General features: G+C 38.4%; 1 protein-coding gene and 2 long non-coding RNA genes across 4 annotated transcripts in view; 1 reads left to right on the top strand and 2 right to left on the bottom strand.

Moving 5' to 3' along the window:
- Positions 1-619: 619 nt before the first annotated feature.
- Positions 620-3,836, bottom strand: LOC145550886 (uncharacterized). Its single transcript, XM_081604697.1, has 5 exons — positions 3,657-3,836; positions 2,374-3,304; positions 2,113-2,274; positions 1,927-2,019; positions 620-1,163 (listed from the first exon to the last, which is right to left on the bottom strand). Exons 2-5 carry the CDS (start codon positions 3,286-3,288, stop codon positions 834-836), a joined length of 1,500 nt encoding a protein of 499 aa, XP_081460823.1. The 5' UTR covers positions 3,289-3,304; positions 3,657-3,836; the 3' UTR covers positions 620-833.
- A 7,001-nt stretch (positions 3,837-10,837) lies between these two features.
- LOC145550887 (uncharacterized) overlaps positions 10,838-18,795 on the bottom strand; it is a 31,771-nt gene continuing 23,813 nt past the window's right edge. The window contains exon 4 of the long non-coding RNA XR_014086690.1: positions 10,838-12,732. This is a non-coding gene — a long non-coding RNA (uncharacterized LOC145550887). The remainder of the gene's footprint in view (positions 12,733-18,795) is intronic.
- The window catches only part of LOC103461821 (uncharacterized), a 114,474-nt gene continuing 110,342 nt past the window's right edge, over positions 14,664-18,795 (top strand). For both annotated transcript variants that reach the window (XR_014086683.1, XR_014086685.1), the window contains exons 1-2: positions 14,664-15,572; positions 16,129-16,273. This is a non-coding gene — a long non-coding RNA (uncharacterized LOC103461821). The remainder of the gene's footprint in view (positions 15,573-16,128; positions 16,274-18,795) is intronic.

The raw sequence follows: 18,795 nt of genomic DNA, 5'->3' as shown, positions 1-18,795 counted from the left end.
AGATTCATTTATGATTTTTAAATATTTTTTATAATTTTTTCCCCCAAATAACTTTTCCAGGTGTTGCTTTTAAATGTCATATTTTTACTTTACCTTATGCGTTTCTGCTTTATTATGCAAATAAGGTGGGCAGTGACATTTTTCTAATGTCAGCTGGTTGTGGGGGCCATCTTAAGGGGGGCTAGCCTTCTTGGGTAAGTTCAACTATTGGTCAACAGATCTGCACATGGATTCTGCTCCTTCCCATCTGTTGACTAATAGTGTAGGAGCTGACCCAAGAAAGACAACACACTTTATTTGCAAAATGAGGCACAACACAAGACAGATATATGTAAAAATAACATGAAATCAAAAGACTTGGGGGGAAGGAAACACACACGTGCGACATGAATGCATCTACAAGTAAAGGACAAACACACATATATTATGTGCTAAAAAATATAGTTTGTAGGAACTAAGCTGGAAAAATATGAAGGTCAACTCATGTTTTTATAATTTAAGTTCTTATATTCATTTAAAATTGGTGCATTTCTTTATTGGTCAGTTTCAGTCCTCCATAGAAATTAGACCATTTAAAAAATAAAACATTCAAACCACATAGAACAGTGGCAGTGCAAAGTCAATACAACTAGCTACCATCTCTCACAAAACAGTCCAAAACGATCAGTGTTTTAAACTCATGACAACCTTGAGAGAGACGTTTTGCCACGAATTCAGCACAATGCTAAATGTTTTAGTGCATAACCATTAGTATTAACATTTAGTGCATAGAACAAACTTAAATTCTTACAGGAACTCTTATGTAAGAAAGAAAACTGAAAACATAACAGATGTTACAGTTTGTACCTCAGGATTTTGTTTCTCAAACCATGTAGTCGAGCCGAGGCCTGATCTGGTTTGATCTTCATCACCACTCTCTGAAGAAACTCAAACGAATACTTCATGTCATCTGGATACTTGAGATTGACACAGTAGATGACACCCATAAGCGTAGCAAATCCAAGTGTCACATCTTTAATGTTGTGAAGCACAATGGTCTCCTCCACCACAACTGCCACATCGAAGACCTCGTGTGGGATGGGCCACTGTTCACCACCTTCACAGGCAATCAGGAGACCAACCTGCATCCCCTTCATGGCATCATCCAGAAAATCAGCATGGGCCTTAAAAAGAAGAAATAATTAATGACATTTGTGTGCAAGTAAAGAATGCAAATACTCTGGTATCTTTATACTGCAAGTTTTTATGATATTGTGAGGTTTAACAATCTGCATGTTTTGACTCTTGTGGGTTTGTATGATGCACTTCTGTTCAGTCAGTGAATAACCTGACACACACTCCCAGCCTGTCAAAGCATAGAGCATAATGGCAATAAAACAGGTCACTGTTGTGGATGAGGCCAAAATCAAGAAGCTTTAGACGCTGAAAATAAGCCCCACATGAAAAAAGCCAGTTTATGTGTACACCATATTCAAAGTATTTTCAGCACTTTACTTTGTCAGGTAGTCCTTTTTAACAAACTTTTTTCATCCATAGAACTTGTATTTTCATGCACTTGAGCACAGTGTGTGGCAGATTAAAAACCACTACGGTGAAGCACTGAAATTATTCTAAAAATTTAGAACACTAGCAGTGTTTCCATTTTAATGCATTTTTTTGATCCAATTTTTAAAATGTCCAAAAGAAATTAAAAAGAAAATGTGAATCAGGCATGTTTCCATCAACTGGCTTTGAGCAAAATCAATCAGGATACACAAAGTAATTACATCAGAATTTGACGTTATGCATGGTTGTAGTAAACGGGAATGTCTCTTAAAAAGGACTAATACGTTTTTGCAAACACAAATGCTACAAAAAGCTTTAAAAAATGATAGTGAGAAATAGGCAAATATGTACAGTTTTTGCAATAACATTTGATAGTCTTACATCACACATCCTGATGATAGTTGATGGATCTTCACCAGATATGTAGCGTGGCAAACCAAGCAGAGCAGCAGCCCTTCTCCTTTCATTTGTGTCCTACAAGAGATGAGACATGCAGTAAGATGAATATATTTGAACAAAAATAACAAATTATGCCTCGTTTTTCTAGCCTTCTTCAGTTCTGCTTACATCTTTTGCAAGGCAGTCCAAAATGTCTTTGAGTGGCTGCTTCTTTCCAGATTTGGTTGCTGCTTTGTAGATCTCCAGCAGTCTCGGAACCAGGCCATCAAGTCCGTCAAGAAAAGATTCCAGAAGGTCTTTGGTGACGATTCTTTTAAATTCAGCCCTAATCTGAGGTGATAGAATATGAAACTTGTCTCAATAGGACATAGTTAACTCAGTGTTAAATCACTAAATCTCTTGGTGGAACTAATTCAGTTGTGCGATTACCTGTTTCTCATGGAACAGAGTTGGCCATCGGGAGATGAGCTCTGTGATGTGTGGTTGATCTCCTACAATCTCTTTCCTACGCTGAGAAAATGTAGCAACCATCAAATCCTCAAGCAGCTGATGATTTGGGTCTTTCTTCTGCATTTCAGCCTCCATTATCTTGCGCTTCACCTCCATGTTTTCAGGACTCTGTCCTTCAGGTGGATCAGGACAGTAGTTCACCTCCCCCTTCTTTGACTTTTTGACAGTTTCCCCTTTTGAACTTCCAGATTTTCGTTTGTTTATGACCACTTCAGGGCATCCTGCTGAACTTAATTTTTGTCTGTAGTTTCCCATTTTAAATTTCAGACTGTGAAACCATGAGTACCATCCCTTTTCTGATCCTGGGTCTCGCAGACAGGGATGCCTTTCCACCAGTGCTTTGGCCACATTTTCATAGTGTTGCCTCTCAGGATAAGCACTAATCTTTGACATACCGTCTGCAAGTGTGTCAAGGATATCAGTCTTCAAAGTTTTAGAAATCACCGTCACACATCCATCCTTAGCATATCTACAATTGGCTTCTTTCAGTTGCAGCTCCACATCATGTGAAAACTTTGGAATCGGGAAGGGGTCAGGCCATTGAACAAAAACTGCACTACTTGGAGAAGAAAGGCTGCCAGTGTCCAGTGTAGAATCTGAGTCATCAGCTGTGAACAATACTTTCAAAGTTGCACGGTCCACAGGAAGGTCTTTGATGTTCGTTAGGTTGCACAATTGATTATTGAAATCAGGATCCTCATACTGCAAAATGAATCCTCCTCTTAGAGCAAGGTTGGTTCGCAACACCTGGTACAGGTTCTCAACACTTGAGGGGATGTCTTCAATTGAAAGACGCCTAATTTCATTTTCTGAAACTATGACACGCAGCAGCATTGTAGACAACTTAGACCTGAAAAATTGAAACATTTGCACGTTAAGAATAAGTGCTTCTGGTACAGTGACAAGACACTACATTCATGAGGAGAGACGAGATAAAATATTGGGTAAATAAGACAAGGTTTTAAAACAATTTAAAGGAATCACCACTGACTAAATGGGGGTTGCACTTTGACAGTAAAAAAATACCGTCTCCCTTAGTTTTTTGTACAGTGCTTTGAGACAAAGTTTGTTCAAACTTGGTGCTATATAAACAAAACTGAAGGGAAACTGAATTGAATTACTGACATCAAAACATCTCAATTGTAGCGCAAGTCCAAATTTTCAGATTTTTTCATTCCTCATTTGAGTGTTTAATTACTTACAGCCGTTTTATTTTAGCAAGAAAGTCTTGGGAGTGACCAGAAGACGGCCCCGAATGAAGTATGACACCAGTGGCACGTAGTCGTTGAGATCCTCTGGTTTCACCAACAGACACTCAGCAGGGTTTTTCTTCACAAGATGGTAACTCCGTAGATGCTCCACGTAGTGTGCTATGAAAGGTTCTATAATGAAGCAAACATTACTCTCCAACACAATGCATACTTCTAAAATTTGTCCAAAGTTTGGCAATTCACTTGTGCTCCCACTAGAGAGAATCATTCCCTTTGAGTACTTGGTTCCATTCAGAAAGATGTGAGGGGTCAGTCCTACTGTTTCAACACTCCTGAACCTATTCAAGATGGCTTGTCTGATGGCAGCATCTAAAACTTCGAGACACATTTCAGACACCTTTGCCGTCTCAGTCTCCGGCTTGAAAAGTCTTGGCATTGCAAAGTAATGCGCCAACATAAGTTGATGTCTTGTAGCAAGCGTAAGCAGAATGTTTTTAAAGTTGTTGGCATCTCGCACAGCCTTCTTAAAGAAAGAATGTTTTGCCTCAAACCTTATAGTCCAACACTCAGTTGGAGGTCCAAACTTTTGAATAAGATATGGATAATGTTCAATAAAGTGATGTTTGGGACACAACTTTTTTTCTGGGAAAACTGTCTGCAGCAACTGTCTGTGGTCTGATATTTTTGCCTGTAAATAACAAAGTGAGTCTGAAGTGAAATATGTGGTTGACAATAGCTCCACCAAGTCTTTGAGCTCAAGAACTAATTCCCATGTTTGATCACCTTCTGGAACACGGTGACCAATGATGAGCGGAAGGAAGCGCACTAGACTCCAGTTTTCATGTCCATTACCACCTAGAGTACGATTCCGCTTAAAAGTTGATGGAATCTTTTGAGGCCGGTTTGTTTTGTCAGAGAACTTAAAAGGAAAGCCTTGTATTTCGTTATTGAGCTCATCCAATGTGAAATAGTTCTTCAAAATCAAATCTGCAAGGCACAGACTTAGCTCAACGGGTACAATGCCTTCCAACACATCATGTAAAAAATCAGGTGGAAAACCTCGGCATGCATGAAAACCGGTCAGTCTGTTAAGTGGACATTCCCGTTTCACACCATCAACAGATGCAAGTTCACTCTGGTTCAATAAATTTACAGCTTCATCATACAAATCTGATGTTCGTAAAACAAACTTTCCACTTCTGACATCACAAGTCTGTATTTCTTCACGATTACACAAACAAAACCTACAAAATTTTCCACATTAAAAGACTCTTGGAATCCAGCTAGGGAGTGTGCTGCCAAGTTGTCTGCAGAAACATGCAAGATGGTCCCTTTTACATTACAATTAAGTTTTTCTACAAACACACCAACTGTTTCTAGACACTGAATATCTTTTATCAGTGGCTCTAAAACCTCATTATATCCATAAGTCTTAATATGTTCAGTCTTGCACAATAAAGCTAGGTAGATTGATGGCAGTGACGACTTATATCTTCTTGGCAAATTGGCAAGAATCCAATAAACACCACACACTTTGTGTTTTTTCTGGAGGTGCCAATGGGATTACAAACTTCAAAATCGTCAATGTACAAAGTTATGCACAAACTAACATCTTCATGTGAGAAAATGTGATTTGTTTTAAAGTAGTCACCATCGAGACATGACTTGTACTCTCCAGATTGTTCAGATGATCTGTTTACTCTTAATTCATGCAGTACCTCATCTCGCTTTAGAATTACAGAAAGTAATTTGAGAATGGGGATATAAACAACAGTATGAGATTTTTTTTGCCTATTCAAAACATATTCAACAGGCTCAATGACAGTAAAGTTCTGTCTATAAAATGACTGTCTTTTAAATTCTGTGCCTAAAGGCCCCTCTCTTGAAAGTAAAGTAAGTGAGTTTGCACTCTGTAAAGCTTCAGTCAAAGATTCTGTTAATTCCTCTGATGAGCAATTATGCTCTTTCAAAATATTTTCAATTTTGTGCTGAGTTAATTGTAAAGCACATTGACCAACATCAAATAATTCATCAACAATTTCTTGAATTGCTGATTGTGACACGTGAAGGACCGCTTGTAGGCGAAGTAAAAGGGACGCTATCTGTCGTTGGATAGAATTTTGCACAGGTTGACCTTCAGATTCAGGCAACAATAAATCTGATGACACTAAATCATCAAAGTCTTCTTCACAATCATTTACAAAGACTTCACTGTGACACTTCACAACAAGATCAGGTTTGAAATCAACCAATGTAGCAGTATGATGATATCGACTCTTATGGGCAGTGAAAGTTGAGATTACCCTTGACTTAAAAGAACACCCTGCAAATGGACAATTGACAGTCTCTCCAGTTCTCAAATGTCTCTTTAAATGAAGAAAATACTGTTTGATGTTGGTTGGTGCTGAAAATGTACAGAGTTCACAGCGTAGTTTAGCAACTGGACATGATCTTTTATGTCCCTTGATATGTTTTGTGAAATCTACGTGGGATTTGAGAACAGTCAGACAGTTTGGATAAATGCAGCTCAGTCCCCGTCTTCCACGTCCATGATTGTCTTTGTAATGACTCAATATTGTTCTTTCATTGTAGGTAACAAAATTGCAAAACTTACATCTCCATTTCATCCACAGTTTTTGCCAAACTTTAAATAATGGACCACCTGCACAAAAAAAACAACATACATTTCAGATTATGGTATTAAAAAAATTAAACAAATAAAATAAAATTAGTAGTCATTTTTTAAATGCAATTAAATCTAAAAAAGATTTTTCAAAACCCCTCCTTCATGTTTCAGGACCTATAGGTGGAAGCCACCGCAGCTCCCTGACCTGCTATACTCTTGGGCACGCGCCCAACCTGAGCAAAGACCTTCGCTTGATAAGTAATTAGTCAAATTCAGAATACAGTTTAATCTGTAATTGCCGCTGGAGGTAGTTTCCTCTTTAACAGTGGAACTGCATTTGTCACCGGCCACCAGAAACGGGACACACATACGCACGAACACATGAAACACTGGACACGGCTAATTACCGACAAGGAACACAACTAATTACTGACGCACAATCTTTACCGAAGCTGCTAACTCAACTGCGGTCAGCACGTCGACGCAAAACTTTGACCAAGCGCCACATATGTGCTTCTGATGAAGTGTACAAAACAAAAATCATGGTAGCTGCTTGTATTTTCACTTAAGAAAAGTTCTATAAGCGCAACCGAGTAGCATACTGCGTTTAGCTAGCTGCATTAACCAACTCCTGCCTTCGACAGTTAGCAAGCTGTGGTTGTATGTCCTGTGTTTAAACATGTAACAGAGACACGAACTTTTAGCTCTTAAAATGGAACTTTTAAAAATGGATGCCATTATTAGAAAACGACAAATGCAGCTTACCTTACTTATATGGCTCCAGCTCAATTCGCTTTTAGGAAAAATGCCCCGCCAAATTTGAATGCCTTGGGGACGGATCAAGGTCTTGGAAAAAATTGTATTCATCCGCGACTTTGCTTTCGACGTTCTTACTCTGGTCAGGTGGTGTTCCTCCTCTTCATTTAATATTGCAATTCTAACTGGGATAAAGAACTTTATAAAGTCTAACTAAATCTTACATCATATTTAGTCCCTTAACAGATAAAGAGCGAATTTCCGGCACTATTTGGATCTCGCATTAATATTGCCAGTGGTGATCAGTTTTTATAAGATCGGGTTACCATTTTAAAACTCACATTGTCAAGTTATCTTAACACATTTAAATTTATGTTTCATTGAACTGACTCACATTATTGAGTTGAAATGCAAATAACTCATGAAATTAAGTTGAAATTACATAACTCATTATGTTAATTGGAAGTAACTTATAAAAAAACGTCATGTTAACTTATGGAGGGCATGACTTTTAACAGTGTAGCCGCTGCCTTGAGCTGGCCAAAGGAATTCTGGTCCATTTTGGTGCAGTGTAAATTTGTTGGAAAGGCTCAAGAAGTGTGTTCGAGCTTGTCTTTTGAGCAGAGTTTAGATTATGATATTCTTAAGAAAACTGTGTTGCAAGCTTATGAACTTGTCCCGGAAGCATATCGTCAAAAATTCAGAAATCTTAATAAAACTGCTAATCAGACATTCGTTGAGTTTGCGCGACAGAAGAATGTTTTGTTTGATAAATGGTGGTGTTCGTGTGAAGTTAAAACTATTGATGATTTAAAATAACTTATTTTGTTGGAAGAGTTTAAAAAGTGTCTACCTGAACGTATTGTGACTTATTTAAATGAACAGAAAGCGTCATCTTTAACTAAAGCAGCACTTTTGGCTGACGAATTTATTTTGACTCACAAAAATGTGTTTTTTTCACAGAATTCGTTTCAGGAAAATTTGTCCGAACGAAAAAATCTCTCAGTGAGTCGAAATGTGCCAGCAGTTAACTTAAAAGCTAACAATCGTGAGTGCTTTTACTGTCACGCACCTGGACATTTAATTGCTGCGTGCCCCGTCTTGAAGGAAAAAGAAGCTAAGAGTATAAAAACTCCTGCGGGTGTGGGATTAATAAAGTCCGCTTCCCAGCCAAATGTACGCGGTGACATTCAACAAAAACCTGAAGTTGATGTTGATCCGCAGTTTTTGCCATTTATTTCGCAAGGTTTTGTTTCTTTGACGGGTGAGGAAAAGGATAAAGCTCCAATCACAATCCTTAGGGATACAGGTGCTTATCACTCTTTTTTGTTAGAATCTGTGCTGCCTTTATCTACGCAAACATCTTGTGGTTCAGATATTCTTGTGTGGGGAATAAAAATGAGCGTCACCAAAGCCCCTCTGCATATGGTGCACTTGTATTCACCATTAGTTTCGGGACGCGTTAAAGTAGCCGTGCGTCCGCGGTTACCAATTGAAGGAGTTTCTTTCATTCTTGGTAATGACTTGGCTGGCGGAAAAGTGTTTCCTACACCGGAAGTTGTTGATGACCCAATTTCGGTTACCCTTGTTACTGAATCAGCTGTTACTTTGAATGAGTTTCCTGCATGCGCAATTACACGCGCGCAGGCTCGTAAAATGGGGGAAATCGTAGATTTGTCTGGGTCATTTATGGCTACACTTGATGAAAATGGTTTTGATGCGAGTGACTCTGTAACAGTGTCAAAAGGTGACGTTCCTAAACTTATTCCTGCAGACGTAACTTTGAGTTTAAATATTACTAAGGAGATATTGATCAAAGCGCAGCAGAATGATCCGTCATTGATTTCTTGCTTTTCTGTTGTAGATAAGAGTGGATCTAAAGCCCAAGTGACATATTTTGTTGAAAACGGTGTTCTGATGAGATCTTGGTCCCCAGATTCAGGTGATCTGCATCGAATAAATCAGGTGGTTGTGCCACAAGATTACAGACTTCAGATTTTGAGTCTTGCACATGATGCCAACTTGGCTGGACATTGTGGTGTTAAAAAAACTTATCACCGGGTGTTGCGTAATTTTTTTTGGCCTGGTTTAAAGTCTGACGTAGTGAATTATTGTAGATCATGTCACACATGCCAATTGGTTGGAAAGCCAAATAAACCAATTTCTCCAGCGCCGCTTCATCCCATTCCAGCGCTAGGCGAACCATTTGAACGAGTTTTATTGGACTGTGTCGGCCCTTTGCCAAAGACCAAGTCGGGGCATCAGTACATCTTGACTATAATGTGTGCTGCCACTCGTTTTCCGGAAGCAATTCCATTACGCACGTTAAAGGCGAAGAACATTGTGAAAGCCCTCACAAAATTTTTTTCAACTTTTGGTTTACCTAAAGTTGTTCAAACGGATCAAGGGACAAATTTTATGTCAAAAGTGTTTGCGCAGGTTATGAATGAACTGAAAATTCAACATCAAACCTCCAGCCCCTATCACCCACAGTCCCAGGGTGCGCTCGAGAGATTTCATCAAACCCTAAAAACTATGTTGCGCAAATACTGCCTTGAATCTAGTAAAAGTTGGGATGAGGGTCTTCCACTTCTGCTATTTGCAGTTAGAGAAACCATTCAGGAATCCCTTGGATTCAGTCCGGCAGATTTGGTATTTGGACACACTGTTCGCGGTCCACTCAAACTCGTTAAAGAGAAATGGTTGTCAGAGTCGCATCAAACTGAGCATAATGTTCTTGATTATGTTAGCAGTTTTAGAGAGCGTCTCTTTCATGCATGTCAGCTGGCCCAAGAAAACCTGGCTAAGGCCCAGAGTAAAATGAAAGCTCGTTATGATAAAAAATCTGTGATCAGAAATTTTATTCCTGGTGAAAAGGTTTTGGTGTTGCTTCCTATAAGTGGATCTAGTCTTCATGCACAATTTTTTGGACCATATGAAGTGGACAGAAAAATAAATGAGACGAACTATGTGATTAAGACTCCTGATCGAAAACGAAAAATGAGGGTTTGTCATATTAACATGCTTAAACGCTATGTTTCCAGAGAAGGCGTTGTCGATAAAATCTCTTTTGTAGCCCCCATTTCTATCTGCTCTTCAACCCCACTCTATCATCTGGCAGATGACGATTTGAGGGAGAACAGCGGTTGTATGCCTATGGCTCGTTTGAGGAACTCAGAAGTGTTGGGAAACCTGGAATCTTTCCTATCTCATTTGTCACAATCTGCCCGAAAAGATGTTGTTGATCTGATTGAAACTAATGTGTTGCTTTTCTCAGATCATCCACAGCAAACATCTGTGCTTTTCCATGATATTGATGTGGAAGTTGAGAAACCAATCAAACAACATGCTTATAGAATAAATCCAACGAAGCGTGTTTTAATGCAACAAGAAGTGGCTTACCTGGTTGAACATGGTTTAGCGGTGCCCAGTAACAGCGCGTGGAGTTCGCCCTGTATTCTGGTCCCGAAACCAGACAACACATCTCGATTTTGCACCGATTACAGAAAAGTTAATGCTGTCACTAAGGCCGATTCTTTTCCGCTTCCGAGAATGGAGGACTGCATTGATCGTGTTGGCTCCGCCAAATTTGTTACCAAATTGGACCTGTTAAAAGGTTATTGGCAAGTCCCATTAACACCCAGGGCTTCTGAAATTTCTGCTTTTGTGACTCCCGATTATTTCCTGCAATATACCGTTATGCCTTTCGGGCTGCGTAATGCACCCGCTACATTCCAACGTTTAATGCAAAAGGTGTTATTTGGAGTGAAAAATTGTGAAGTATATTTGGATGATGTAGTAATTTATTCCGCTACTTGGTCAGAACATCTGGAAACTCTTTCAGAAGTGTTCAATCGTTTTCGTGATGCTTCTCTCACATTAAATCTTTCTAAATGCGAGTTTGGTAAAGCCACTATCACCTACTTAGGAAAACAGGTTGGTCAAGGACAAGTGCGTCCTATTGCTGCTAAAGTGCAGGCAATAATCGATTTTCCTGTCCCACAACCAAAAAAGATTTGCGTCGCTTTTTGGGAATGTGTGGTTTCTATCGCGGGTTTTGTAAAAACTTTTCAGCTGTAGTTAGTCCACTCACTGAACTTGTTAGTCCTTTGAAAAATTTTGTCTGGTCTTTATCTTGTCAGGTTGCGTTTGAGTCTGCCAAAGCATTGTTGTGCAGTGCACCAGTGCTGGCTGCGCCAAATTTCGAACGTTCCTTTAAACTTGAAGTTGATGCCAGTTTGTCTGGCGCCGGAGCTGTTCTTCTGCAAGAAGATGAGCAAGGCATAGACCATCCTGTCTGCTACTTCTCAAAAAAGTTTAACAGACATCAGCTTTATTACAGTACAATTGAAAAAGAAGCTCTTGCTTTATTACTTGCTTTACAGAACTTCGAAGTTTATCTTGGTTCTAGTGCGCAACCTGTATTTACTGATCATAACCCGCTAGTTTTGTCTCCCAAATGCGCAACTCCAATCATCGACTGATGCGCTGGTCTCTGCTTCTGCAAGGCTTTAACTTGCAGATTAACTACAAAAAGGGTAAGGATAATGTAATAGCTGATGCTTTGTCTAGAATTTTTTAGTTTTCTCATTTGAATTAAACACTTGGGGGTGTGTTTAATTCTTAGGAAAGGGGGTGTTACGACTGACGGCGTACAGTTGATTATAAATGAGTCGGCAGGTGCCCGTCCCTGATTGATTGATTCCAAGAAGACGACGGAGATGTCCCATTGGCTGCTTTTCGGAGGGGACGGACATAAAAGATGCTGACGCGGACTTCCTGTGTTCCATCCTCAACTCATCTCCACCGGCCACACCCTTTTCCTTTGTTTATCTGTGTTAGAGTTCTGGAGTGTAGGAGTGAGTTGCCGTTTATGTTTCCTTAGTTTTCTCATGTTTTTCTTAGGTTAGGAAGGTAAGTTTTTTTGTACTTTGGTTTATTTACTTTTGATTAGGTAAGCTTCTCTTATTATTTAGATAGGTTCGTTTTGTTTGTTGTTTTCGGCGATAGCTCACTCTGAAGCCAGGTACTCCAGTTGTAACATCTTGATAAAAAAAAAAGATATATCTTTTTAAAAATAAATCATTATCAACTGTTCAATTTTGTGTGTGTCGGATGTTGAGATCGGAGGAGGATGGATCCTTCATGTTGCGACCTGGCCCCCCTAGACTGGTCGTAACAGTGAGTAACTTTTGGGACAAAATTAACTTTTAGGAATGTTTTAACCAAAGATTCACCAGACAGACGTTAAACACCTGCAGGTTTTGTTAAAGTTTTTTAAAGTTTTACGTTGAAAGGAACTGATTTGGAAAAATGTTTCTCTGGCCTGATTTTGTTATTTTCTAACAAATATTTTACAAATGCATCATTTCCTCTTTAACTTTACAATTTGATCCGTCTGATTATGTAATTTTTAAGTGTTAAATAATTGATAATTTCAGTAAACTTTTTACCAAATACTGTTTCACTCTTGCTTAAGTAATTTCTTGGACGGCCATTTTTTTTTTTTTTTTTTTTGCTTTTACTCAAGTAAAAATATGTTGAATTAGTTCTTCTCTTCCTTGAGGACATTTTATAGTCACTGTCCTCTTCCGCCAATCGATTAAATAACTTCCGCTTCGATCGTCTTCCTTCTGTTTGTGTTGTAATTTCCCCGCCGTCCAGCAGGGGGCGCCGCTCGTCATCCTAAAGCGGAGCCAAAAACAAAGATGGCGGAAAGATCCGTGAGCGGTACAGAGTAACGGTCCAAAAACAGTCCGGTTTGGGGTGTAAAATGCTTTTTTATTCAGTTTTCTACTGAAATATAAACACGTAAAACACTTTAAGTTGTGATTTAATGACAAAACAACACGATGCCAAGAACCAGGGTTGGTTTTGTTGGGTGTTGTGATGCTAATGCTAATTCATGGATGTTTTATTTTTTAATTTACAGAGTGGGCCAGAAATAAACACTTTATATTGGACAACCGTTTTGAGTTTGGTGCAATCGCTGCACGTCTTCATGGTTGATCTGCAGCATTTCCAGTTTTCTGAAACTTGTAAATACGTTTTAAATGACTAGAACATGTTTTCTGTTAAAGTTTCGCGCCGCCATGCGGCTGCTTCCCGATCCAGCCATAATTTCAACTCTTTAGTCAAACTTATCTTCTTGAGTATCTGATAAATAAAAGAAATATACATTTTACACTCTCCTATGTATGGAAACTTATGGCCCACCGTGTATTTTTATTAGTATGTGCAGCTTGTTTTCTTAAAAAATCTGCTTTATAAATGATCTGGTTTGAATATGTTTCTGTTCATGGGGATTTAAACGTTTCACATATTCTGCTCATTCATTCCTGCCTTGTATTATTTTCGCACCATGCCTCATTGTCTCCGGATCCTCTGTGAATTTTCTTCCGTGTTTCCTCAAACGTGGCGTTTCTGTTCCAGAGCGGAGAGCAGAGCAGTGAAGGACGAGCTGCAGAGGAAGATGGCCGCCAGCGGCCAGCCGCCGGCGCCGGGGGATTTCTACAAAGAGCATCGCGGCCCTCCAGCTGCAGCGCATCTGCAGCCATGTTTACGGCTTCTGATTTCTGCTTCTCCTCCTCTGTGTGTGTGTGTGTGTGTGTGTGTGTGTGTGTGTGAGAGAGAGAGTTTCAGACCATAAATGAGGCCAGTGACTGACGCCTCGCCTTGTGGCCCACTTTATGTCCTCTCCTCCAAGACTTCAACCTCCGTCTCACTCTGGTGGACGATGATGTCCTACTTCCTCGCTCTCACTGACTGCTGTGCAGCTAAACGTCAGTAACTGCTGCCCACAATCTGATCCAAATACATGTCGTTTATGGTAAACAGAGCAATAAAACCCGATGTTTACTGAACCAGCATTCAGCTTCTGCACCTCAAACTCCAGGAAACTCAAAACGACTGCGGAAACATTGACTTCCTTTAAATCAAGTGCCGTTTAGAGTTGCTTTGGACCATAATAAATGGGACAATGACCAGCAGATCAGATGTGTATTGATGATTTCAATGATGTTTTGTAATTAATATCCTCGAACGATTCGATTCTTTTGAACGGTTCCTTATTTTGACTCCAGTCTCAGTGACAGCTGTTCTGTTTTTCTCATTCTCTGAACACCACAGTAGTTTTTATTACTCTATTCAATTTAAAATTACATTTATTTAATCAGTGAATAAATAAAATACAGAAAAGCTCATGCTAATTGGTCTCTGTTTTCGTCACCCGTCATGGCGGCAGATGCATTTAGCTCTATGTGTTAGCGGGAAGCTAACGTTTCTTGTTTTTGGTTAATGTTCATAGTTTAGTGCTAACTGTTGATGCTTTGCCATAACTATTATATTTAATGGTGCAAAAGACACATTTTGTTTTTGCCAAAACAATTTAAGCCTTTCTTTTTCCTTTACTGTTACATTTTTTTTGTTTTATTTAGTTTTTATATTACAACTAGCATTACAGTGTTATCAATACGCTCACATTTAAAAACACTAGATGGATACTTTACATTGATATATTTTTTAATGACATATGCTTATTTTTATGCTCACGAAAATAGTTTTTATTAAATACAAATGATTAAAGTTTTTTGTGAATTTCAACCACAAAAGGCGTATTTGGGACAAAACGGCACGTTTTTAGAAAAAAATAAATATTTTCTGAACGGCTCTAAGAACTGAACGGATCCTGAAGATTCAGTTCCCTTCAGCCAGTTGCGATGTTTGTTTATGTTGGCTTCACTTCTCGCGCTCCACTAGGGGGCGCTACAGTGGTTTATCCGGTAAAGGATGAGAGGAGAGATTGCAGGTCCAAACTTTCTTTAATAGAGCTGAGAGTGGTCTACAAGAAATACAGAAAACAAATAAAAAAATGAAAGCTATTATTTTACTCGCTCCAAATGGTTATTCCCAATGTGTCCAGCAGATGGCAACAAGAGACCACACATAATTCACAAAACACGTTGTCATAATATTAACTCTTTAAATTGCCACATGTATATATATTTAAGTTGTACAAATATTTAAATCCGACTTAAATACTAATGGAACTTACTTTTATTCATTGACTCTTGAACAATCTCTTAAAAACAAACAGCTTTAACGGTCTCCATCGATTACTCTAACAACAGTAGCAGCTATTGGTAGCCTGAAATTCCAATGAGCCAATCACTGCAGACATTACTCAGACAGCTTGCTGAGCTCTTAAAGTGATACACACATAGCTACAATTGTCCACTTTCAACAGTTCTAGTAGCTTGACAGTAAACCGGAAGTGAGTTAACGGCGGAAAGGAAGTAGTTTTTACCGCAGTTAGACGCGTAGACATGCTTAGACGAAGCAAACAAGCTAAATTACCGATAAAATCAACTCTCACTCGCATTCTTAAACACTGGACTGGCGGCCTGTCCAGGGTGACCCCGCCTCTCGCCTGAAACGGTCACTGGAGACGGGCACCTGCTGCCACCAGCGCAGGACAGGGGCGAACAGAACATGGATGGATGGATTCTTAAACATTTCCCAACACGGTGAGTTAATTTTGAACGCTGTAAAGCTGTTAAGAAATGTGTTTTTGTCTTACATGGGTATTTAGGCAGATTAGCTTTAAGCTAACGAAAATGCTAGTGGTTTTCATGGGTTATTTAGAGCAGCTAATTAGCACAACGCTAGCTCTTATTTATTGCTCTGCATGGTTTAATGCTGATGTTTTTTTATACCATAAGGTAAAATATGTGCTGTATAATTTATCTTAGTTAATTCAAGCATAACGTTCGTGATATATGATCATATGGTTTACTTAAATGTCTAAATCTGTGATTTAAGTACAATTCTTAACTATTGCCATTTTGTTTGACTTTGTTTACATTTTAATTGACTTGATCATTTAAATTCACCAGATAATTAATAAATAACAAACAGCCAACTTTTGTTTCTTGTGTCTGTCTACATTCAGAAAGTAAAGGAGCAGCAGTATATCCTTTAAATTAGTTTTTTTAAGCTCCATTTTTAAGGATTGTGCGTTTTGCAGTTTTCTGAGTCACATAAAGCTTGACTGGACATAAACAGACAGGATTTCATTTTCAGGTCCCATGAATTATGGAAATGGGGAACGGAAACTGAAGGAAGTTGCTGAGCCGAGGTTTTCTGGATGAACTGGATGCACAAAAAAATCCAAACAAATCATGCTGGGTTTTGGCTTCGGAGTGGCCTCTTTAATGCTTGCACCGGGGTATGAAACACACTACATTGCATGATAAATATTATTTCACGCACAAACTGCTAACAGAGACCTTCTTGTCCTCTAAGGGAGACGATGCAGTCAGCTCTTCCATCTCCATTACAGATTATTTATTGTTTGTACCTCTAACCTCTTCACTGTTCGTCCCTCGTTAATTTAGCCAAAGTCACCCAATGCTAAATGCTATAATTGTTGTAAGAGGTTTAACGTATAATTTTTAATTGCATCATCTGAACTAATTGCAAACCCATTAGCAATTATTACCGGAAGTCTAGCAGCAGCCGTCCACATTGCACAGCGCATAGAGCGATGAAACCAGCTGCGCAAACATTCAGGTTGCTAGGTGGAACTCGGCAGGGGTTGCTAGGTAACAGCGCAGCGCCTACTGATTTGTAACTTTATATTCCGGAAGTTTTTTTTTTTTTTTTTAACGGCTCATTTTAAGGACTTGGACTGTTTTTAGAAGCAGTAGAAACTCAAAGCAAAGTAAAAAATAATGTGGAAAATGTAAATTTTGCATAATAGATCTCTGTGTGACAGGAAGAGAAAAGTGGATATTATATGTACATATCTGGGTGCAGCTGAACATTTTCCCATATTAGTTTAAGTCGAATGTTAGTTAGCAAGTTGCTGCTTACATTGTGCTTAAACCTGAAAACCTCAGCTTGACTTTTCACATTTTTTTGCACTAACTGAGTTTTTATTTGGCTGATCTTCTAACATCCCAAATAATACAGTAATATTTGAAGCTAATCAATAAGATTGATTAAAAAACAAATAGGTATGACAGTGAAAAATGATGGTTTTAAATTCAGTGACCGACTCGGATCAAATCTTTTGTTGATCCGGTTATTTAAATTCACTCATGATGGCAGTAAATAGATATTTAATCCCTAGTAATGTATTTTTTGATGGTGCCCACTTTTTCTTACAGAAAATTTTCAGAAATAAATTCCCCCATACATCAGGCGAAGCCGACATCTGCGTAACCAAGAATCCCTTCATTTAATAAACATCAGCTATTTTATGCATTTAAATGCAAAACTTTTGTTTTTGGGTTGAAACTTGTCTCCACAGCAGCACAATGTGGCATCTCCAAACCCCCTTCAGCTCTTAAAAATGAAGCATTTTTAGTTTGTAATGACATAAAAAGACAAGAAAGCTGTAAAAACATAAAAAGAAAACAAAGGAAAGACGTATTTTTCTGCCATTATCGTCTCACAAGCTTCTCGTTGTCACTAAACGCTCCTTTAAACTCTGATCTCTAAGCTAAAAGCTTCAGTCGATGCTATTTTCCATTCACTGATTTGCTTTTAAATTGTCTTTGTCTTGTATTTATTATTACCAGGAATCAGAGGACTTTCTGTATTCATCTGAAAAGCATTTCTTATATATATATATATATATATATATATATATATATATATATATATATATATATAATGTTTAAAGGGTCTAAAGGTGCAAGTTACGCATTAATCTATAAATGATTGAGTAAATCTGCATCTAAGATAATTATGTAATAACTGATAGCATGAAACATGTTGAAATTAATGCTAATATCTTAAAGTTAACATGAATTACAGTGATATATAATTTCCCTGTGGGATTAATAAAGTATTTTTCAATTGAATTGAATTACATTCCAGCTGCTAATATACACTTGCTAGCTAAATAGCTAGCTAGCTAGTTTGGACTTGTCATGGGAAAATGTAAATTTATCACCAGTTTGTCTTTGAAACTGACTCACTTCTGTTTGTTACCAACCTGTACGATGTTACAAGCATTTAGTGCAAAAAGCTACGACACTAATACAATATAAAGTATGCAGTTTTCTTTTGTACATTTCTGACATGATACGGGTCTTAAATTTCATTCATTGTGGTCTTAAAAGGTTTTTTAAAGGCCTTAAATTTGAGTTGGTGAAACCTGCAGAAACCCCGTGAGCTAATATAACCTTGCTAACTAGCAAGGATAAAGCTAACTAGCCATTCTTAGCCATTTGCTCATTTCTGATGCCAAACTGTACAATTTATTTATTTTGAATTGTCTGTGGAGATATTGGTCGTACATTTCATTCATAATCATCTTAACAATCCTTAAACTTGAGTTGGTGAAACCTGCAGAAAACCTGTGAGCTAATATAACCTTGCTAACTAGCAAGGATAAAGCTAACTAGCCCTTCTTAGCCATTTGCTCATTTCTGATGCCAAACTGTACAATTTATTTATTTGGAATTGTCTGGAGATATACTGTAGGTCGTACATTTCATTCATAATCATCTTAAAAATCCTTAAACTCGAGTTGGTGAAACCTGCAGAAACCCTGAACTTGCATGGTGCAGTTTTAGCAAAGTTGGGGTTAGCAAGTACGGAGGAAATGCTAATGCATTCGATTATGGCCCGCCATCTTTACTTGATGTCTTGTGTTTAGCTAACTGTAACTTTGTAAACCTAAATTGTTTTTCCATGTTCTTTTGAAATGTTTTCTTTTCCATCCAACCTTTTGAAACC

This window comes from Poecilia reticulata, chromosome 2 (assembly GCF_904066995.2).
Source record: "Poecilia reticulata chromosome 2, P_reticulata-male-v2, whole genome shotgun sequence".
Lineage (NCBI taxonomy): Eukaryota > Metazoa > Chordata > Actinopteri > Cyprinodontiformes > Poeciliidae > Poecilia > Poecilia reticulata.
This window is presented reverse-complemented; position numbering and strand designations above follow the sequence as displayed.